The sequence below is a fragment of the Saccostrea echinata genome, unplaced genomic scaffold (genome assembly GCF_033153115.1).
Source record: "Saccostrea echinata isolate AGI-Se365-2 ecotype Australia unplaced genomic scaffold, CSIRO_AGI_Sech_v1 ptg000022l, whole genome shotgun sequence".
Lineage (NCBI taxonomy): Eukaryota > Metazoa > Mollusca > Bivalvia > Ostreida > Ostreidae > Saccostrea > Saccostrea echinata.
In genome coordinates this window covers 11,880,620-11,904,893 of record NW_026889771.1, presented here as the reverse complement: position 1 = coordinate 11,904,893, position 24,274 = coordinate 11,880,620, and the positions used below count along the sequence as shown (strand labels likewise).

The 24,274-nt window shown below is 33.5% G+C and overlaps 1 protein-coding gene across 1 annotated transcript in view; it reads right to left on the bottom strand.

Annotated features, from left to right (window-relative positions):
- Positions 1 to 24,274, bottom strand: part of LOC133190417 (receptor-type tyrosine-protein phosphatase kappa-like) — a 164,634-nt gene that overhangs the window by 8,305 nt on the left and 132,055 nt on the right. The window contains exons 5-9 of the mRNA XM_061326043.1: positions 1,511 to 1,610; positions 1,289 to 1,386; positions 952 to 1,199; positions 748 to 835; positions 578 to 654 (exon numbers count right to left, since the gene is read on the bottom strand). Coding sequence (XP_061182027.1) covers positions 578 to 654; positions 748 to 835; positions 952 to 1,199; positions 1,289 to 1,386; positions 1,511 to 1,610 — 611 coding nt within the window. The remainder of the gene's footprint in view (positions 1 to 577; positions 655 to 747; positions 836 to 951; positions 1,200 to 1,288; positions 1,387 to 1,510; positions 1,611 to 24,274) is intronic.

Below are 24,274 nucleotides of genomic sequence, written 5' to 3'. Positions count from 1 at the left end.
ACTACATATGTATGTACCAGTTTTTGTTCAGACTGTCTCAAGATACTGTGGTGAATCGTTAAATATTGGTCAAATATAGAGTCATAAGAATGCATTAAACTACTCGCTCAAAGATTCATCATATCAGCAAATCGGACCAAATGCACCATTTCATTCTTAGTAAACATAGAAGAGACCTTTATGCAGCACAGAGCCTGATCATACAATTAAATGCGCCATCTAGAGTATAACGTATCATTTGCCAGGTTAGTATATAGGTCAGACAATCTTAATTGATACTAAGCTTATCCTTAAGTTTAACTGAAGTTCTGGAGGCACCAAAATTGAAAGTATTGTTTGAAATATACTGTCATATGGCGTAAAGACTGAGCATAATCTTTCGGCTACAAACACACGGACTGAAAGGTAGATGGACGGACGGGCACAGTGATTCCAGATTACTCACTCCACACATTCATTGTGGTGGCATAATTAATCATGATTATTTTGAAGAAAAGTTTCATCATTTTTGTAAAAAGAATGCTATTTAGAAAATACACCAAAAAGTACATTTTTCTTTTAAAGAGAACAAACATACATGCACAAAACAAGCGTTGATAAAATCTGTATTTTCTGTTCCCTTTTCCACTTGTAGAATTACTCGGGTTGAGTCGTCTACAAAAAAAACCCAAATATTAATTAAACGATGTTTGTATAACTTAAATACTGTAAAATTGAGATTTAATTTGATGAGAGAAGTCGACTTACAGGGATACATTTTCTTGTATCTGTTTCGAGACCGGTTTTGTGGTTTCAAAGCCTCTTTGCATGGCTCTAAGAGACCATTTGGTATGCTCTTTACACAAAAAGAGATATTTTTAATATGATGCTTTAAAATCAACAATTATATTTTCTTAATGCTCACTTTTCATCCTCTTACTCAGTAATTTAAAACAACAATTACAAAATAACCTCAAATTCCGTGTGAAGTTCTCCCCTGGATTTTTTTAACTGAACATTTTCCCAAAGTTTATCTACTGGGACAAGAGTTATCTTCACATTATAATAGTCTGATTCAACAGATGTAGGTACATCGACATCATCAACGTCATTAGGATCGAGTTCGATCAGGTATGCTTGAGATCCACGGAGGTTGTATGGTGAGATCTCCGTATACAATGATCGTCTCTGAATTTGTGGACTATCGTTCTGTTCATTTTCTATAATTATATTTTAAATAAATTCCATTGAATAGTGAATACAAATGTTAAAAAAAATCTAATTTTCAGTAGATTAAATAAATATCGACCATTGGCATAGATCCGATCCTCCTCGTTTAAAAACTCAGTCAGTCTCATATCTTTTTCCATAGGAGGCGACAAACTTTTTTGTTTTTCTTGCAAGTTCCTAAAACATGAACAATTCAGCATTATTATTATTTAGTGGAGTGTCAGATAATAGTAACAAATTCAAAATTTGAGAGAGAGAGAGAGAGAGAGAGAGAGAGAGAGAGAGAGAGAGAGAGAATAACCTTCTTAAGACAATCACAAGAATCAAAACAAGCGCGACCAAAAGAGCTCCCCCTATCAACACAAATACGTACAATGGAGCGTCAGGAATATCCTTTGTCTCTGTAATAAATATGAAAACTTATTATATTATAGTTTCAAGTAAATAAGATGAATCTGACTCGTCGAGAAACATTTGTTGAAGAACAATATTACCCTCTGAATGATGAAACCACGCCTCCAGCGTAGCAACAGTCAACACTGCTTGACGATGGGTGATATTCCCAAAAAAAAATATTGACTGCGCAGAATTCAGGCGCGTGCGGTTCAGTGTTATATGTATTTGTATAAAACATTCAATATAATATAATAAATGCTGCACCTATGTTGACAATGATTTTCGAGGGGTGAAAATTTTCAATGTTATCCTCAACTACATGCAGTTTTAATATAATATAAACAGTATTGCAATGTGAATTATTGCAAAAGCAATCTATTCTTGAAGTTGACATTCTCACATGCATTATTCATGCACTACTTACCTTTACTCATTTGACAATTTTCTCCAGTTAAACCTCCTTGACAGCCTTGAAGACATTCGCCATCGATATCACAGACTGATCCAACACATGTCCTACTACAATCCATATCACACTGGTTTCCATAACGTCCTTCCTTACATTTTGTACAATTTCCCAACTTTTGATCACACATTTGACAATCTTCCACAGGACAGGATACATTACAATATTCACCGTAAAATGAACTTTTACATCCATTCATACACTTTCCATTGTATCCACATTTATTATTACAATTAACACTACATTGACATGATCTGCCTGACCACCCCTCCTTACAGGAGGTACAGAAATCTGAAGCATTACAGGTCAGACATTCTGGAGGACAAAGAGACTGACAGGATCTCCCGTAAAATCCAGGTTTGCAGGAGAGACAGGTGTCCCATGAAGTACAGTTATTACAGTTTTGATAACAAGTTGTACAATAAGGACGAAAATAATCAGTATTATAGTAATATCCAAGAGAACACTGGGTACAGTTGTAGTTATCATAACAATGTTCACAGTTTTTTGTGCATTCATTAGAACATCCTACCCCATGCTTTCTGTTATTACACCCGTATGTACAAATCCCATCCATGTTACACAAATGATCAATGCAATTTCTACTACAATCCTTGCACAAATCTCCAGTGAACTTGGGCTTACATTGAGTACATTTCGATTCACTATCACAGGACAAACAATTAGATGAACAACTCTGGCAGTTCTTATACTTGTCTAGATAGTAACCTTCATCACATTTGTTACACAAAACAGTTGAATCAGACGGAATGCATTCTGAACAATACTTTTCAGTACACTTCATGCTGCAATTCAGACCTAACCATCCTTCATTACAGCCACCGATACATTCCCCATCCCTTTGACACATGCCTGATATGCAATTATTGCTGCAAAATTTTGTGCAATTTTCACCATTTCTCCCAGCCATGCATTCATCACACCGACCGTTATTTTTATCGCAAATTTTATTCCCGCCACATGTTTGTGGGCATGGTAATTCACACTGTTGTCCATACAATCCAGCAACACACGATGAACACTGATCACTTTCATTACAAGTGGCACATTTACTACTACAAGGTGTTTTGCATTCTAAACCCATAAATCCGTCATTACATCCACCTGAACATAATCCAGATTCTTTGTTACATTCACCATTCCTACAATGGTCTGGACAAGAGTTTTCGCAATTGGGTCCATAATAACCCTTTAAACATTGCTGGCATCCTTCAACATTGTCACAAAATTCTAGAGCGCAATGTGCACATGTAAAACTACAGTTGTTACCAAAAGTACCGCCAATACACTTTGTACAGCTTGCCCCAGTAAATCCAGGGGAGCAATTCACACATCCTAAATATCTGTCACAAAAGCTTTCACAATTAGTAGGACACTCTTTATCACACATACCTCCATACCTATTATTTTTGCAGCCTTTTATGCAAACTCCTGTGAATCCGTCGCACTGGTTTTCAAGGCAGTTATTACACGTCTTGTCACAGAGATATCCGTATGTACCAAAACTGCATTCTACAAATACACCTTAAAATGTAGGCGAATTTAACAACCAAAAGGCAACTTATTTCTGCATGTAAATATAGACCAGATTATGATACTCTCAGTTTCATACTAAACCTAGTCCATTGAAGGCAAACGAATACTTTCAGTGAATTAAATTTACAGCAGTACTAAAGAGTACTTTTCGTATTAAAACAAAAGGTCTTTCTGATTAATATACTACACTTCAAGCACAAATATTTTATTTTTTTCCAGAAAAAAAAGAAAACCTTCCATTAAATTCAATGTGTGTGTGTGTGTGTGTGTGTGTGTGTGTGTGTGTGTGAGGGAGGGTGAGTGAGGGTGTGTGTGTGTGGGGGGGGGGGGGTTGTGTGTGTGTGAGAGAGAGAGAGAGAGAGAGATGATCGATGTTGCATTGTTTTCAACTTTTAAATTTTAAAGTTCCATAAAATAAGAAATTTATTGACGCTGTCACCAAAGTTTTGCTAAATGTTTTAACTTTTATTCTTATTTTTAATCTGTTTCTGATGAGAAAGATCACGCATTAATAATTTTTATAATTATATCTCTGTCGAATGAAGCCTCTTTCTAAATATGCAATTATACAGTGTATATCCTAGTGTAAGTTTTTCACAAGGTTAGCTTTTTTAAAAAAGCTGAGAGTCAGCCACTGGAATACAGAAACTTTCTTTCTTGTTTTGTGATGGTATATGATTTGTTTTATCCATCATGTTGTGTTCCTTAAAAGTCGTTGTTATCTAAGTTAAAATTCTCCTAATCGTTTTCTTATTTTAACATAATGATGTACATAATAAATAATAAAGCATAGAATAAATTTTAGTTAGACTATAACATGGTGATCATTATGATGACCTCCAATTAATTTCTCTTGGGCGCGGACATCAGAGAAAGTTCGTCTCAGAAAAAGATCGCAATCATTGAACGTTGACGAATGCCGGTATGTATACATTTTCATTTTTACTGTTAATTTCTATAAATGATATAGATTATGATGCTTAAAAGGAAGGTAGACTTTGGATTAGATTGCTTTAATTATTATTAGATAAAAGGTTTTATTCATGCAGGTTCGAGGCAATGTATGATTGGAGAAGGGGGAGGGGTGCATACTGCATTTATATTCAAATCAATTTCTAAATTTAAGCATCCATTTTAGTGACATTAGGAAAGAAAAAGAATTGCTTCCAAAATAAAGTAATAAACTGGAATTCAAAATATTTTTATACATGCAGTGCGTATACCCTAAAATGTAACTGATGAAGTCTACCATCAAAGCAAAACTAGATTAACATACTGGATTTCATCTCGCTTACTCTCTCTAATGGGGGTGGGGGTGTCTATATATCTGCGCAGTTTCTCTCAACTATGGCAGTTCTACTGTGGTCACTTTCTCACCTGTGGGCGCGGTTCACGTGCACAAGCGGCACTTACACGTCTATGACATCATGTAAATTATAAGAATTTACTGTCTTACATGCAGTGGTCTTATGATGTTTTCATAACTTTTTCATCATTAAAGTGAAAAGAGATTCTTGTTCGGATTATTGTGTGAATTCCGACCCGTACATGTCTTATGCAAGGTATTGATCGAGGGAGTCTTGCATCAGGCGTCCAGAGGAATACACACAAATCCGTGAAATTGCAACGGCGATTGAGGGTATATATATATCAATTGTTAAATGTGCTGTACATATAAACTTCTCATCTTCTATAAGAATGAAATATATGGAGATAACGAACAGTATCCAAGCTCAAAAGTCCATTAAACAATACAAAATAGGAGCAGCACTGAAATATTTTCATAGTATCATATTTCCCACTTAGAACAATCTGTGTCTTAATTTTTCGTGGAGAACGACGAAGAACAATGCAGTCTATAAATAGACCGAGGTCGTGTCTTTGTTCAGAAAGTGTGCGTGAAGAATAACGCCGTCTGGTTGGCAAATAGTACGAGTTTCTTTAGAACAAGTCGTGCACATCTTTTTTTCCCAGAATTCCAAATTACGCAAGCGCATTTGCAGTTTCATCCCACCGTAAATAGTCAGCCCGCGGGCTGACTAATGAAGCGTCCCCCCTCCACCCACCCACACTTAAGACACTCTTAAATCACAGTCATTTTCGCACACAGATGGATTAAACACAGATCTCTCCTTCTTCAAATTAAAAAAAAACATTGTTACCGTATAGTACATTAAAATGTTCTCTATTTTTATTATTACGCGTACTTTTATTTGTCCCTTCGGGCAAGAACAAATTCGCCACCTTAAACTAACCTAGCGACAGGTAAAATATATACACTGACAAAATGGCAGATACTCAAGCTGTTGATCCTAATGAAGTAAAGGAAAGTAGAACATAATAAAGTAATTAAAATTGTGTGTTAAGCACAAAAAACAAAGAAATGGGGAATCTATATTTTTTCTGTAGTTGTTGAGTTGGGAGAAGGGAATGTGAAATTAATGGGTACCTGTAAACGTCAAGAAAAAAAGAAACGAAACAAAGCAAAGGAAAAAGAAACTTACGAGAGAAAAATTCCGAAGGTGTATTTAAAATGTATGGTTATTTCTGTTTATATTTGCATCTAATTCTATTGGATCAAGATCAACGGTAAGCATACAAGCCAGTATTCTCTATTGAGAAGTTGATGGCTCGTTTAATACTCCCCCTCAACTTCTCTACGAAAGGCCTAATAAAAGCAGTTCAGAAATTGACTAAATGAAGAACCAAAACCGGGTCCCACTTCGATCGGTGTTTTAGGATTGATGCATTATCATAGACATATTTTGGATGCACAGATGTTGTTTTGCAATGGAAATGCGATTGAAAATACCGATTCTGCTGACTTAAAAAACATTCATCACGGTAGAACACTTACTTGCGATATCTGTGTCACCAGATTCGTTTATTCGTTCAAAACTGCATTTGTACCCGGTTGACCTCTAAGAAAGTCTAAAACTTTTTATCCGGATAAATTGGATTGAATGTTTCAGTGTTAAATAGTTATCCGGAGAAATAGTTTTAGACTTTTTTAGAGGTCAACCGGGTTCAAACGCAGTTTTGAATGAATATACGAATCCGGTGACACAGATATCGCAAGTAAGTGTTCTACCGTGAGGAATGTTTATTAAGTCAGCAGAATCGGTATTTTCAATCGCATTTCCATTGCAAAATCAAACATCCAAAATATGTCTATGATAATGCATCAATCCTAAAACACCGATCGAAGTGGGACCCGGTTTTGGTTCTTCATTTAGTCAATTTCTGAACTGCTTTTATTAGGCCTTTCGTAGAGAAGTTGAGGGGGAGTATTAAACGAGCCATCAACTTCTCAATAGAGAATAGTATTAAACGAGCCATCAACTTCTCAATAGAGAATAACAAGCCAGTAGCCCATCACAATATTCTTATCACTGGGCAGGTGGCACGGGGAATTGTGAAACCTAAAGAATTTAATAATTTGAAGCTAACGTTCAAGCACTTCCTGGCAAGCTGATACACACATACAAAATTTACCTTAAATGTGAATGATTTAAATGATTGATTTGCAATTCGGCGGTACATAAAAATAAATTAAGAACAAAAGTAAAAACCAATGTCTAACTAATTTATTGAGGTATTTATGGAGTCATTTACGAGAAAAAGCCACCAAGGACAATCTACAGCATTATCAAATTTCTGATACCTTTTCCATAAATACTTTGTTATCCCTCTCTACATTCAAATGTCTTGCAACTTTGGAAATGAAAAGCGGGGTATGCAGCAACGTAAACGCCAATTTTCAGTCATTTGCGACAAAATAGGTGTCATTTGTAAATTTTGTATTTACTTTCATCCGGTAAATTCAAAATTTAAAACATAATATTAGACAAATTCGATCAAAAAGGAGGTTGGATCCTGTCGTCAAAAGTAATGAGAATTTTTTATACAGTACATTTTTAGAATCTGCACACATAGCTTAATTAAAAATCAAAACAAAAAATGGGGGTCAATGCACTTCTTTTGGTGCTACAGAGCATTTAGTTTGACCTATTGGACTGTAAAGACTAGCATCTATTTGTGTATACAAAAAAGATGTCTTTATTTTACGAGAAAAGTATATTTGCAGGGACCTATATACTAGTATATAGGTCTTGTACGTTGGCTTTTAAGAGTCGGGCTTGGATGACACAGCAAGTATTGTCTATATAAAGGGTCGGGTTTGTTCTTCACATTCCTTTCTGCTGAACCTTTCAAAGGTAAAGACGCACAAGTAGAACTTTATCAAAAAGCTTACCGTCTTTAGCAACAACCTTAAACAGTATACTGACCTAAAACTATCAGGCTGTATAATTCTTGAAAATTTATTGACTATTAATTTCTTCATTAGTTTTTTTCTGACATAAGCCCTACCAAGTGAAAGGTTAACGGATGCTTGATTGTCTCCGTAAACTTCGACTCTGCCGCCGAGATCATTCGGCAAATCTCGGCTGATCCCGTCACCTTTGTGATATGTAGATGCCGAGTGCTGCCGAGATAAGAAGACAGTGCAAAAGAATACATACAAGCTGTAAAGCTTGCATGCAATAAAGACCAATTCTGTTAACAATGAAAATATTAAAACGTTTTTGGTAATTGCTTTTAATAAAAAACTAGCATGTTATTTCGAATTAATTATTGCCAATTTCCACTGTTCGTTTTGTCATATTTTTTTACGATTGAAAATCTTGAAAAATTGTTAAGTCGTACGAAAATTAGATCATCAGAAAATTATCTCCCTTGCCTTGAACAGCATTTCAACCAATGAAATAATTGGAAATTTTCTCCTCATGCAATTTCTACCAATCACTAAAGAGAGAAAATACATAGTCCGAAGACTGTAAAATACTTCAACTCTGTATACCGTCTTCCAAGGAAGACAGTAATAACAAATGCTTGCAAAGAATACATCTAATTTTTGCTTTGTAATTTTAAAAAATCGTATAATTTTCCATTTATGAATTGTTTTTCAACCATTTTAAAGCTTTTATTACTGTTCATGTTTATTAAATAAGGCAGATGATGTTGGATTCAAAATTTTTACGAAGCAAACGACGCACACGCTGTTATGCCAAAAAATAATTAATTTACCTCTGTATTGTTATTAAATGATCAAATATTGGTTATCAACATTAATTACTGTCTCTTGTTTCATACTGCGCCGAAATCGGAAAATGCAAACCCAGAATAGTGGAACAACAATATTGAAACTCGGTTGGACCTTTCTGTGGACGCAGTGAGGATGGGCCCAAATACAAGTCAAAGAAAAGAATAGCAAATAACCTGTGAACCAGTCGGAAAACCAGACATTGAATTTATGTTTCATCACAATCCAATATATCAGGTACATCCACCACCTTTGAAATACATAAATCAGTTGTATGTGTATACTTGATTAATCTTTGCCATTGTAGAATGAGACCAAAATATAAGCAATAGTCTGCTTATACAGTGTATAGATATTGCTTCTAAAAAATCATTGGTTAAAGTGTTACCTTCCAAGTTTAGAGTGTAGAATTTATTTCTTTTTTTCTAAAGAAAGGGGGGGGGGCTTACTAAGGAAAAACTATTAAGTTAAGTTTCAAACAAAAGAACCAGAAAGTCAAGCTCAAAACAAAATATATTTAAATATAACTACCAGTAAATCCTACAAAATTATGTCGCAATAAAATAATCTTTCAAACATACATTCAAATCATATTATAATTTTACCATAGAATTCTCTCAAAATAAGGACAAAAGACTTGCAGTTGCCTGGAATTGTTCAAAACTAAGGTCAAAATAATTCAATAGATTGTGCATAGATGCTATTGTTAGGTGCACATTGTACAGCCGCCTTAACTTGCCATATGTCTGGTTATATTAGTAGAATGTTCTGGACCTATTATACATTATATCAGGGTTCGACACTTGTTAAAATTTGGTCTCGCCATTTGGGCAACCTTGGTATTGATTTCAGGTTGCCCGAATGAATTTCAGGTCGCCCGATCAAAATGTCAAAAGAAACAAAAAATGTGCAATTGCTTAAAATTTGTTAAGATAACAGAGGTTGTGCTATTATGAAATGTAAACCAAATATTTTTGGAATATCAAAAGCTGTCTTCCAGTATATTATCAAACAAAGAAAACATGCAACAAATATTAATAAGCAGAATCAGAATGCTAATTAGGCTTTAAAAAAATTATTTTTTTCATGTATAATATTCTCAGTAAATCAAGGGTTGGTAGGATGGGATTTTATTTATTTATTTTTTGCTAATATACAATCTCACCTTACATATTGACACAAAATAAAGTTTCTCGTTTAAAACATTCATTTTCACTTACTAAAAAGGCCTTAATAAAGGGATCAAACATCCCTGGACTGAATTAACCAGGTGTGATGTTTACAGTGGACACCCAACATGGCTGTCTAGCAGCAGAAAACGAACATCAGAAAGTTGTGGGGGAAATACTAGATATTACAATAATGATCATTAATCTTTATATTTATGGTGATTGTTGACTAGGTTTACATATTTTATATCTCAAATAAAACTTAATTTAACACTTTTGGTAAAAATTACATCAGCTGATTGATCAAACACAGATTTGGCAGAAAGAAAAATCCACGCGGCTGCTAATTGAATGGGTCGGTCGGGTTACAGGAATCAATGTTTTCAAGGCCTTATAGAGTTTATTTTAAAATATTAAACATCATTATTGAAAATTCCCAACTCCTTCCAGGTCGTCATTTGGGCGAGCCAGACTGAAAATCAGGTCGTTCAAAATCAATCAGGGGTGGAAATGACGAGGTGACGAGCGTGAATGTCGAACCCTGTTATATTAGGTTTCTATTTGTGGGAGGATTAAATTTAGTTTTTGTATAAATTCAGGTACTATGTAATATAACAGATACAATGTCTGTGTAATTGTAAAAGTAGATCTTGGTGTATCTTTCAAATCCAACTATTAGGCATTACTTACAACAGGGCTCAGACTAAACAATGATTTTTTTTTTTGGAGAAACAATTAATTTATGAAAGCATCAGAACCAAAGAAAGGCCTAAAATTCTTGTTTCATGAAAGAATTTGTAATTAAAGTTAGAGCACTAGATTATAAAAAAAAATCTCTTGTTTGTGATAAGTTTAAATAAAAGGGAGAATGAAACCACCTATCTTGCCCAGAGGAAAGTATTGTTTTATTTATTAAAATGCTCCAGACCTTTCCTGGAGTTCAGTGCTTTGTATTCATGAAATTTTAGACTAATGTTGTGAAAAGGAGGCTCTGATATGTAGGTAAGTCATAAGATCAGTTGCATATCATAAGTTATTACAGATTTACACAGCTTCCAACTCAATATATATGACTTGAAACAGGGGGATATTAATTGTGTGGGGTCTGGGAGCAGTAAACCTCTAGAAAGGGCCTTCCTCGAGTCTCGTATCTTTAAGTCCTATCAGTGAGGATTCTATTTGCTAGCTATTACATGTAAATTGGAAATGAAATGATCTTATAATACAAAAAGGGGGGGTTATCATTATTTAACCACATAATTTATCAATCTCATATTGATTAAGTTTGAATGAAAAGGAAAATACAAAATATTTTTATGTAAACATCCAATTTTTCTATTACTGGAATTAGGATTTCTTTGTTATGATCCTGTAGAATGCAAATGAAAGGTTGGAAATTGCAACATCTTGTACAAGAATGTTTTTGTGATCACTTATTAACGAATACATGTATATCTTAATGACCAATTATTAAATCAAAAAAGACAATACAGTCAAACCTAATTGTTTTGAACTTATGGGACAAGAAATAACTTTCAGTTGAGATGTCGGATATTTGAGATGTCAAGGGTAGAATGCTTGAGGAGTAGGTGTCAATCTGAAGTAACCATGTAATTTAAGATATCAGTGTTTCAAATACCAAAGTAAAAATTACTTCTGTAAAGCAATTAAAACTTACAGAACATTCATCAGATTGTATGTTGCAAAATGAATATATACATGTAGTCTTATTTTAACTATATTTAGTTGTCTTTAGACATCAGAAGTGACCCAAAGAAAGACTTTGTCAAGTACATGTACCTTAAATTCTTAATAATGTAGCAATTATTTCTCAGAAGAGTCCTAGAAGGATGCTTAAATTTTGTAATTTTATACAGATAATGCTGATTGTTTGACTTTGGGCATTGGGCTTACATTTTAAGGTGTTTGGATCTGAAAACTTCTAGCAGGGTGCTTACAGTATGTTTTGTAGTTTTGTACATGTATGTTTATAATGCTGATTCTAAGACTTCAGGATGTGCATTTGGTTTACATTTTTAATGAGCTTGGGTTTGTTTTTAATCAGAACACCAGAAAAGTATAATTTCCTTTTTGGATCAAGTTCATATTGATAGCAGTACTAGTTATATTCAGGCTCATTGCATAAGAAAATATATCTCCAATTGGTGACACATCATTAATAATCAAACATCTATACCTAAAAGAATTTTATACTTTGCTATGCATTTTGTACTACACTGGAACAATATGGTCATGCAGAGCTGTATAGAGTTCTGATGTACATACATGTGTCACGGGCATTAATAATGTTTATTGAAAGACTCTTTGTCAGAGGTAAAGGAATTGGCACATAAATAAGATTAGTTGAATATACTAGTATTGCAAGCATCTGTAATAAAATTGCAGCCTAAAAATCACAGGTTCAAATTGGCACCGTCAAAGTGCCAGATCTCTTCATTGCAGCTAAACTGGTTATTAGTAAGTATAAATTTGAATAAACTTGTTACATGTATCAGGTAATGTATCTTTTTCTAGGAATATCATTAAGACCAGTATATGTTTTCAAAATATCATTATAATTGACAGTTCTACAACCATTGGTAACCATCACTAAGTAGTGTGATATATTCTTATAATTGTGTAATCCACATTTGGGTTGGGAATCTCCCAAGAAACTACATATTTGGGTATCAATAGGAATATAGTGAGATTCAACCTTGAAACTGGAGTTTTGGAAATGTGATGAAGGATTTCAAATAGCTCTGCTTAAATTTGCTAATTAGAGAGTGAATGTGTCACTTTCGGTGACATGAAACTTGGTTCATCAAATAGCAGCATATGCATTGGCTTTCGTAGCAATTTTCATGGATTGAGAATTACGCTATATGTAATGATGATGAATGAAACTCCCCCTATTTGTTATAAATCTCCAGATATTTGTTTTGATGAATTACAACCTAATATAAAACTTGCCTTGGCTAATGGACAATTCAAAACAAAATTAACAAGCAATGGTAAACTTTATGAAAATGCTTTGCAAGGTGGCATATACATTTGTGAAGCAGAATAGTAGGGAAGTTTCTTTCTACAAGACCAAAGCTTTATTAGGCATTGAGGGAATAAGTGAGATACATCACATTATATATATATATATATATATATATAGTGTATCAGAATATCAAGTCTCATTTAAAGTCATCATTTCGTAAGTTCTATGGCAATACAGTGACCTTGTCAGCAAATAAAATCTATCACTAAGTCAAATGCTGACTGATGTTTTTCATACTTCCTGGTAGTTGTTAGACCATTATTTACACACTGAATTATTGACGGATTTTTCCGTTATTTCTTGGTCATGACAAGACCGGTCGGCAGAGGATGCTCACTCCTCCATGGCACCTGATCCCACCTCTATGTTTTAGAGGTCTGTGCACATGTTTGCTCTGCTCCACATATTTCATTGGCAAGTTTTGATTTCTTAATGTGTTCTAGCAACTTTCTTAATAGAGGGAAATTCAAAATTTATTCCAAGTCTGCTGAAGGATTAACACATCCATACATCAAGTTGTGTGTAAGTACCCAGGGGGAGGGGGGTCTTGGGCAGTATTGGTTATGGAACAGTTGACTTGTTTTGCTTCCCCCAGTGTGTGGGGTGACTGCAATCTGTGCCAGCTTGCAGCCATGTGGCGTCTGCGCACACCAAGTCAGCTGATAACTGAATATTTGTGTGAAACTTGTACTGAACTGTCACCTTGTTGATATGCTTATGCTTGTGTAAACTAAGCTAACAAGCTTACTCTTGGTGACAGTGATATATACTTTAGAGCTGTAATATATAGTACAAGTTTGAAATATGAAAAAGTTTGATATTTGAAGTTTGAGATGTTTGATCTTTGAAGTTTGAGATATTTGATATATTATGTACAAGATTTGTTATATGAAGTTGATATGCTTAATATTTGAAGTTTGAGATATGACTTTGATTTTGAACAGTTTGTATGTTGATTTTGAACAGTTTGTATGTGTGCTGACCCTCCGCGGTAAACCCGGGACGGTTAGACTTTGAAACACACATGAAGTTTGAATTTGGTGGGATTGCCCAGTTGAAATAGCATCCCGCAATATTTGTATTTTCTTGTGCCACAGCCAATACTCGCCACAATAAATAAGTATAAATTCTATACTGAGTTTTGTGTCATTTTCTCTGTATAAATAAATCTTGCACATGATTCAATTTTTAAAGTTTTTCTTCCAATATTTTTTATTCAAATAAATTATGGGTACAAACACAGTCTTATTTCATCTTAATTAGATACATTAAATTTGTGACAACAAAAAAAAATTTCAAATAACTTCGCATATTTAATTATTTGACCTTTTTGCACTCAAAAATATTTTTCTGGCATTAAAAATTTTAACAAGCAATAAATTCATTTGAAAGTAATGGCATTTTACTGAATTTAAGAAGAATGGTTAAAAATGTCTTATATATTCAGAACAGAAAATAAAAAGTGGGGGTCTGTGATTTTAATTTTTAGATATTAATAAAATAGTGCTAATTTTAAGCAAAAGTTAGGGCTATTTTTTTTCTGGATTTCGCAATATATTTGCTATATTTATCAAATATGACGATAAAATTTATGAAAGTTTATTTAATATATAATTTAGGACCAGCATGAAACAGTTCATGGCACAGAATAACTCTGTGTGCAGGCTGCATGGGAAAATAGGAATCCACACTCAACATATTTTAAATACTTCGAGAGAGAAAAAAATGATCATTTTCTTCTAAAAATCCATCCGTCACAAAATATAGTTCCTCACTTAATGCTTTTGGTATGGAATTTGATCTTGGAGTTTTAACTGAATATCGTTTAATTGGTATTGTAGAATCCAAATTTATTTTAAGAATTAAAACATTATGCAGAATTTTTTAAATATAGGTTAAGACAAAAAATCTGCTCAAAAGCTCAGGAGCGAACCTTGTTAAGATTAAAAGGAAATAGGAATCCTTTTTGATAAGAGTTTATCCTTAAAACTGTGAATAACAAAGGGGAACAACGTCTTTCCTTAGAATAAAAAATAGCCAGCATCAGAACACTTGATCAAGAGTTCCAGAGTATCATAAATCTGGTAAAAGTACTTGACCCATGCAGGTGCTATGAATTTCATAATTTTGGAAGAAGCACCCGTGCTCATCATGACCATGCAATTAGTTTGTTATCTAAATACCTAGAAGCAGAGAAAAATATAATAAAGGAATTCATCCGTTTTTGCTATCTGATCTATAAATTCCTGCCTAATACCAGAGACCCTGACCCAGGGGCCATGAAATTCACGATTTTGGAAGAAGCACTCTTGCTCATCATAACTAGTACTTAGATTAATACCAGGAACAGAGAACAAGATTTTAAAAAATATAATGCATTTTTTTCTACATAATCAATAGAGCCCCCACCCTCAAAAACAAGTATTCTCTGACAAAACGTCAGAGGTACTCAAGCTGTAGAAAGACAACTAAGAAGTGTCATAAATATCCTAAAATGACATAAGATGTAGGCTACTGAGTTTCAACAACTTCTGTTGAATAAAATAGATGTACTAGAAAACAAACTTTATGTACTTATACATGTATGTAGTGGCTTTATCATGAAGTTGCACATGAGTAAAAAAAAAGTTTTAATTATTTTCCTATAATTCATATAGAACTTAGAATTAATATCATTAATCGTATTACTTTTAAAATGAATTGTATTCAATACATCACTCATTTTCAGGAATATTTTACGAAGCATATAGTGGTGGTAGTTTCTTTAATGATTGAAACATATGTCTATGTAAACGTATCTTAATATACCATACATTTATTTGCATTACCGTTTAATAAACGACATCGAAAAATTTGATATACAGCAACCCAAATAGCTTGCTACGGTCTGAAGCAACGTTTTTCAAAGTGGAAGGTGGGGGGGGGGGGGGTCAACCTCCGGAAAAAAACCTATTAAAGTACTATCACTCAAATAGTCAGATCATTGTAGAAATGTTAAAGAAGGGTTAACCTGTGTCCCTTTCAGAGTAGCCAATGAACTCTTCCATGTATCGACGGTCGCAGGAAAACTTACCTGCGATTTCTACGCAAACGAAGGCGCGAAATTTCTTTAAAGAAACTGTCGCGGCTGCGGAGCATCACTCATTATTCCTTCGTCATAGAATATAATCCGACATTTAACATTTAATATCTTTGAATATGCAGACATTTTCAAGATAAGCTTCATTTTTGTTTCTAGAATTGTTTTTATTTACACATATATTTTCGTGTTTTTAAACTGAGTAAATCGATGACCTAGTTCGTTTTATAAAAAAAAAACAACAACAACAACAAAAACAAACAAACAAAACAAACAAACACCAGAGCTCCTGGCCCCGAGGCCACTAATTCACAATTTTGGAAGAAGCCTCTTTGCTCATTATAACCATGCACTTTGTTTATCTGCTGTTTATCTGCTATCTATTTGTAAATACCTAGAATACCCAGGAACACAGACTGAAGATTTTCAAAAAATTCATGGATTCTCACCATATAATCAATAAAGCCCCGCCCTAACACCAGAACTCTAAACCAGGGACCATGATACTCACAATTTTGGAAGAGGCACCTTTGCTCATTATAATTATCTACACTGTACTTAATTTATTTGCTTAATTCCCAGAATCCGAGATGAAGATTTTCAAATAATAAATGCATATTTACAATATAATCAATAAAGCCCCCACCGATCCCACCGACCAGAATCCCTGACCCTGTGGCCACAAATTTCACAATTTTGGAAGAGGCATCCTTGCTCATTATTACCATCCACCTAGTTCATCTGCTAAATATACAGAGGGAAAGGAGCTTTTTAAAGAATTTATGCATTTTCATTATTTTATTATTAGAGCCCCGCCCTACATTGTAACTCTAGAACCCCTGACCCGGGGCCATGAATTTCACAATTTTGTAGAGGGTTCTCAATACTCATAACAATCATGAAAACAGTTCAACAGCTTGATATCCAGAAGTTAAGAAAAATGATTTTAAAGATTGCATTAATTTTGATGGTTTAAGATAATGTTAACATTTTAACGAACGACGGAAGACGCACGGCGGACGACGACTGACAAAAACAGATAGTAATAGGTCATCTGAGTGACTCAGGTGATGTAAATCGAAAATACAAAATAAAAAACCGTAATAATAATAAAAATAACTTACAAAAAAAAATTATAAAATAAAAAAAATATAAAAGATCTAAAAACGAAAATACAAACTAAAAAACCGTTATAATAAAAGTTACCTACGGAAGCCCGTTGAGGCCAGAGAGATATTTTTATTGCGTTTAAGAGGGCTGGGTGGTCATGGCCATTTTTAGACTATATTGATCTCCTTTACAAGAAGAGCTCCATATAAAGATATACAAAAATGATCAAATTTTAAAACTAAAATGTATGAATTTTTTCTTTGCCAAATGATAGTTGATAGCTTAAGATATCATATCTAAAAAAGTAAGTTATATCTGATGGTTAATTTGTTGACCCTCCAGCCTCCTTAATCGGAAAACTATTGCGTTTAATCGCAAAGTATATTGCGTTTAAACGCAATAAATTTGCGATAAAACGCAATACTTTTTGCGTTGAAACGCAATAATATTGCGATTAAATCCAATAATATTGCGTTTAACGAAATACTTTTGCGATTAAACGCAATCATTTTTGCGTTTAAACGCAATAATCTTGCGTTTAAACGCAATTATCTTTGCGTTTGAAGGCAATAATCCTTCCTTTTAAGGATTCATTTTGCATTTAAGCATAATGATACTGTAGTTTCAAAATTAGACGTCAATAAGCCAAAGCTTATGATTACTAGGATCCGACACTTCAAAGAACCGTTTGGTTCTGTGTCTTTTTGCAAAATTTTCCAGTTTTTGAAAGTTGTAGTAAAACAGTGGCATCCCAAACAACTAGAATGTCTTAAACGTATTAGAACCGTACACTCTTAATGAAGCCTTTCATCAATTGCTTACGTATCACAATTAATTAAGAACGTTTCTGTGGTATTAATAAAAACTTGTCAATTTGGTAGTACACATCGATCAATCTGCATTCATTTGATTTTGATCTCAAATGATTCCATCACCTTTATGTTCTTGTGTTTACTGTATGCAATACATTTTGATGAATATTACAAGGGTTGTTCGGAATGTTCGTGGACTTCTCTCATATCTTTTTTATTTAACGTCATATGTTATCCACATTTAGTAGAAATATTTTGACAATAAATTTAAATGATTTGTATTAAATTTTTAAAAAATATTATGATTTATTTAAAACTTATCAGAATTAAAAATTACAAAAATCGGATCGCGGCGCAGGTCAAACTTCGGTAATTTACAAACAATACACTAAATAATGTCTGTAGTCATCTTCTCTTTAAAATGGAGCAAAAACGAAAAAGTCCTAGACGGTTAAATTAAAAACTGTTAAATCGATTCGTATTCCAAATTATGGCTTAATATTTTGCTTCGGTAAAAAGAAATCAATTTGAGAAGATAGGTAGTCCTCATTGAAAATGACAAAAACGATGACGTTGTAGAATGTCAAGGAGCAGCAGATAACGATGCAATTTTTTGTTATACTCGGGGAAAATCCTGAATAAACGCTAAAAATGTTGGAGGAATCAGAAAAATATGCCACAAGCGAGTCGTGCATGTGTGTGTAAATGGTAGAGGCGGTATTTGAGTGAGAGAGACTCTGTATCGGACGAGTAGTGCATGTGTGTGCAAATGGTAGAGGCAGTATTTGAGTGACAGAGACTCTGTATCGGACGAGGACAATCTGTGAAGAAACGGTTTAACTGTAAAAATCTGAACGAAAACTTTTAAAAGTCGGGACGTCATGGAAAGACGTAGGCGCTTCAGAGTTGCTGATCTTGTGAAAGCACAGTTAAATGGTAAAAGAAATTAAACATTAACAAAGGAAATTATAAAATCAGGAAAAAATGTTAGAAAAATAAATGTCAAGTGATTGAAAAAGGTTTTTAATACGTGGGTATTGGACTATACTGTGTGAATGTATAGAAACTCTTGACGCTATGTTTTTGACGTTACATTGCTTTTAAGTGTGCGCCGTTGTTACAAAACATGTTGATTTTAAAATGAAGTAAATTAATTTCTATCAAATCGAATGGAATGAAATTTCATAGATCAACAAAACAAATATTTTTACACATGATATTGTGCTTATTTTAAATTTCTTGGAAGTAGTGTAACAAAGATTGACATCGTCCACGAACTTTTCGAACAACCCTCGTAAGAGAAGATATACATAACAGGAAAATAAATGTTACTTACCATACACTTTCACTTCATAAATCATTAGACTTCCCCAGTTGACAACTTTGATGAAGACAATTGAATCTCCGATCATTATTTGACCACACGCAAGATCGGTTTTCAGCCTTGTCCTTGGAATTGATGTTAATGTGTCACATAAGTTAGCAGCTCTTAAAATGGTTTCAGATGAGTTTCTTACATATACTTCATAACGAGCTCCATAATTATCTGTTAATATGATTATAAGAATAGGGTTTGAAAAGATTTTAATATCGACAAATATAAATGACTATAGTTTTCAGCTTTATTAATTGAATGGCTAACATGACCACAGAAAAAAACTTTGTTTTTTAGGTGGAGCCGAGGCGAGTGACAAGGTCTACTATAGTGCAAGGTATACTTCTGAAACAAGCGTCTTCGGCCATTTCAATGTAAAGACGCATTTATGTTATGAAAATGAAACCATATGGAAAAAGTGCAACAAATACACGTAGGAACTTCTTAAGGATTAGGTATTGCTTAGCTTCCTTTTAGGTTGTACTTATGTTTAATGCACACCTTATTAACTTTGTTTAATTAATATTATTATACTTTCATGTTAAATACTGAAGTCTGATTGGTTTAGATGTTACCCTCAGCATTAGCAGCACACTTGACAACAGGTAAAACAACGATAATATCACATGGTCACACGGTTCGCCGGAGAATTCTCAAAACGTCAGTTGTGCGTTTGAAAGAAGAATAAACTTGACGTCAATCACAGCTTGCGTCCGATGTAGCTTGATTGAAAACAACAAACGACAGATGAAAAATGCTTGCGAGTGCAGAAATAACGAAACTTTAGATGAAAAAAGACTCTCTGAGTCGGTAAATCTTTTTCGACGGTCTAATAGAATTAGGTAGAAAAGAAAGTATTTTCATGGAATTCAATTTGAAACATTGTGAAAAGTAATCCCGACACCTATATTCAATTTAATATTATTTTAAAGAAGAGGCTAAGAACAAATTACCGTTTTCTGAGAGACTGTAGGCAATCTGGATACATTTCCTTTGTCTGATATGGAAAAAACTCCTGCATTCACGACTGGTTTTCTTAATTTTTCATTGAAAATAACAGTTTAGAATATGATTTTTCGTCTTGTTTACCTACTAATTATGCCCCGAAACACCTTATATGACCAAGCTATAGTTATAAAGCATAATTAAAGGAATTTATTTTTCAAAATTAAGAAATCTGTAGGCACCTTTCATTTACTCCTTAACGACGATCTCCGAATTTTTTTGCTGACACTCAGTATAATAAAATAAATACTGTGGAATCATTTAAATTCGTGGGGGTCAATATTCGTGGGCAAGCAAAATTTTATTGGGTCGTGGGGATGTAATTTCGTGAGCAGCTCGTTTATTTGGTAGATTTAATTAATTAGTCCGTTGACAAAATAATTGTTCGTGGGGATGTAAATTCGTGGGTAAGGGTTACCCACGAAATCCACGAACATTGATCCCCCACGAACAATGATGATTCTACAGTAGTGCATGTTTTTTAGGGTAACAGTTGAAATTGAATACCCTCGGAAAACATTGTCAACCTCCGCTGAGGCGTCGATTGACAATGGTTTTCCTAGGGGTGTCAATTTCAACTGTTACCCTCAAAAACGTGCACTATTTATATACTGTAAACGGCTTTCATTCCAATTTTAACGATTTGGTAAGCTGGTACACTTCACGGTCCTTGAATTTAAGCATTGCTAAATGATTGTAATTTTAAAAATTATTCTTTAAAATCCCAAAAAGTTGTGGGTAATTCTTCATACCAAACGTTTCAAGTAAATTGTCATTACCCTAGGATTTCCTAAAGAATTACTATTTCACTGTTTGTCAGTTTATACGGAATAGGAAACAAAGTATTAAATGACATGGCACGTATTTGATGCATTTAATATATGAATTCTTATATTGAAATTTACATAATATTCACGACAGTTTAATGTTCGCGGAAAATTCTTTGATCCTGAGCATAGTGAAATTGAAACTACCGCAATGTCTTTTACTGTTACATTATTAGATTTATGCTTTCATTGCAATTTACCAGATCTAATTTACATGTGACTTGAATGAAATAACTAGAGTGCTATTCATATAATTCTGTTTTGCCTTTACAAGATTACAGGTTCACTTACAAATAAGTTATATGAAAGTTTTATACACTATTTAATTTTTTGTGATTTTACATACAGTTTGTCATGAAATACAATCCCATTCCGTTTGATATCTAATGATAGGAAATGCTACAGAAATTACACCTGGCAGGTGGTTATTTTCTAATCCCACAACATGCATATTTCCAATGTGCACTCCTTATATGATGTTCTAAGCACGACTCTGACTACGTAGCATGAAGAAATTTATGTGTCAGTTTTCTCAACGCTTCTGGCTCAAATGTAAATAGGTTTAAGAAATTATAAATTCCCGAGTGAGAAATTCTGAATTTTAATCATGAACTTTAATCCTGTTAACGCGCTTGAGGTTCGAGTTACATGTACCAACAGTTTTTCGTGATCGCATGATCACTTTATTTGAAACTCCCACATTCGTTTATCATGTAAAAAAAAACTCCCGAATTTAATTGAACATAATTTTATAACTTACTCGTGCGCGCATAAATGCTGCGCAGTCACTATTTTTTTTTGAATATCAATCGTCGTCAAGCAATGTTGACTGTTGCTACGCTAGAGGGCGTGGCTTCATCATTCAGCGGGTAATAGTGTTTTTTTAACAAATGTTTCTCGACGAATCAGATTCAACTAATTTATATGAAAGTATAATATAATGAAATAATTCAGAAAGAACTCGAACAAGGCAGAAGTTTGACTGTTTTCATTGTGAAAGTATCAAGCAAGTAACTATCGAGCAATTACATCTTGACATTAATAAAGTACTAATGCTGATATGATATATTTACTGAAAAGTTATTTATGCTTATTGATAAATATTTTTGTCATTTTCACCATGGGACAGAAGTGTTCTAAATTCAAAGTATGCTTAAATAACCTTTACCTTAAGAGTCGAAGTTTATCTCAAAGAACTTAAAGGTTTTTGATAAATCAGATTTAATTTTTAGTCTGTGTTCTCAAAAATACACCCACACACACTGAATTACACACAATTTAATCAATCACCTTTCATTCAGTATTGACTTTAAATCTTACCTAGTTCGTATAAATCGACATATATATTTTTTAATTTTTTGACATCTGAAAAGTTTAAGACATATTTAGGATTTTCCGAGGATTTGGTGCTGGAAAAGGTATACACATCTTCATCAACTGCTTCACTGGCATATCTTTCGTAAGATGTTGAAGTCTGAGAAACTGTTTTCAGACTGTAGGCAATGTTTTCTGGAAGCACAAAATCCCTGATAAGAAATGTTCACACAAAAAGTAATATAACACTTTATATGAGAGATTGTGGAAAAGTTGAAATCTTACATATTGATGAGTCAAACCGTTGTGCTGATAAAATAAATCATCCAATATTTAAAAGCTTACTTGGACAGAATTCATTACGGTACCTTTTACAGCTAAAACTGTAAATAGTAGGGGATGCTTGACTCCTATAGATAATAAATTTGTATAATTTATATTCTATTCCAGTTTACTGGAGTTGATAGTTAAAGCCTTTCACTCTATCTGATAATTAAAGTACATTCAAACCTTTCTTTTACTTTACTGTCCGAACAAAATTCTATACATTTTTGCAGTATTATTTTTAAAAAAATAAAATTATCATTAATGTATCATTGTGACCTAGAATGCGATGACTAACGATGGTTAAGAACAACTATCAAATCTGTATTTCCGTAAATTTTTAGGAAGTATACGAGGAAGCAACTAAAGAGCTAGGTTCACTTTATGCATAAAATGGCCCTGTAGATATACCAATTTATTGACTAACACCTTATGTTCCATTTTAAACATCAAGATAAAGTAGAGACTTAGTGCTTTCATTTCCTATCAAAATTTTTCTCCTCAAAGTCCAGATCTTTGAAAACAAGATTTATGAAATTGCAATGTTCTTGAATTTTAAGGAAAACAGGTATATTTAAGTACTTTCAGAGAAGAAAAATTAAATGAGCGCACCCTCTGATCTAAAAAAAAAAAAAAACAAGATGTTTTGGAATTCTCAGAAACGGTTCTATCAGTAAATAATTGCATATTTTAGATCAGAGATTGCGCTCTATATTAAATATCGAAAAATAGCTTTAAAAATTGGCTGTTTTTGTAGAATTGTTCAGGATATGAGGAAAATGACGCATTTCATGACGTCATAATGCATTGACTAGCCAGAAAATTACGTCATTTTTGGTAGATTCGCAATCGCCAAATGTCTAATGAAATTCAATGCATTGCCAACTAAAACTAAACAGTTTCAGTTTTTCAGAAACTCAAGGGGCTAAAAAGGCCCTAAGTGAACCTTGTTCTTTGCTTTTCAATATTAATGTTTTACTAGATTAACAAGCATTCTGAAAGTATTGCATTAGCAAAACTAGTCCCCTACCGGCAAGTGTAATCTGGTTCCTGTTAAAAATTGAAATCCCATAATTCTGTAAAAAATCAATGAAGCGGAACAAAATACAAATTTGTAACTCATCACGATACACTCACATACCTATCTGCAAGCGTTTAGAGAAAAATTGCGGAAAACCCTTAAAAATTGAAAAGGTCGTAATTCCGTCAGTCAAAAATCAATGAAGCGGAACGAAATGCAAACTTGATCTGTAACTCATCACGATACACTCACATACCAAAAATCAGCTCAATATCTGCAAGTGTTAAAAAGTACTCTGATTGTACACACAAGTACTCTGAAGTTGATATTAAAAAGATGCTTGAGTTTCTGATTGACAATATCTATGTAGTTTTTGGAGATCAGGTCTTCCAACAATCTGCTGAAATTCCCATGGGTACCAATTGCGCCCCCTTATAAGCAGACCTATTTTTGTATT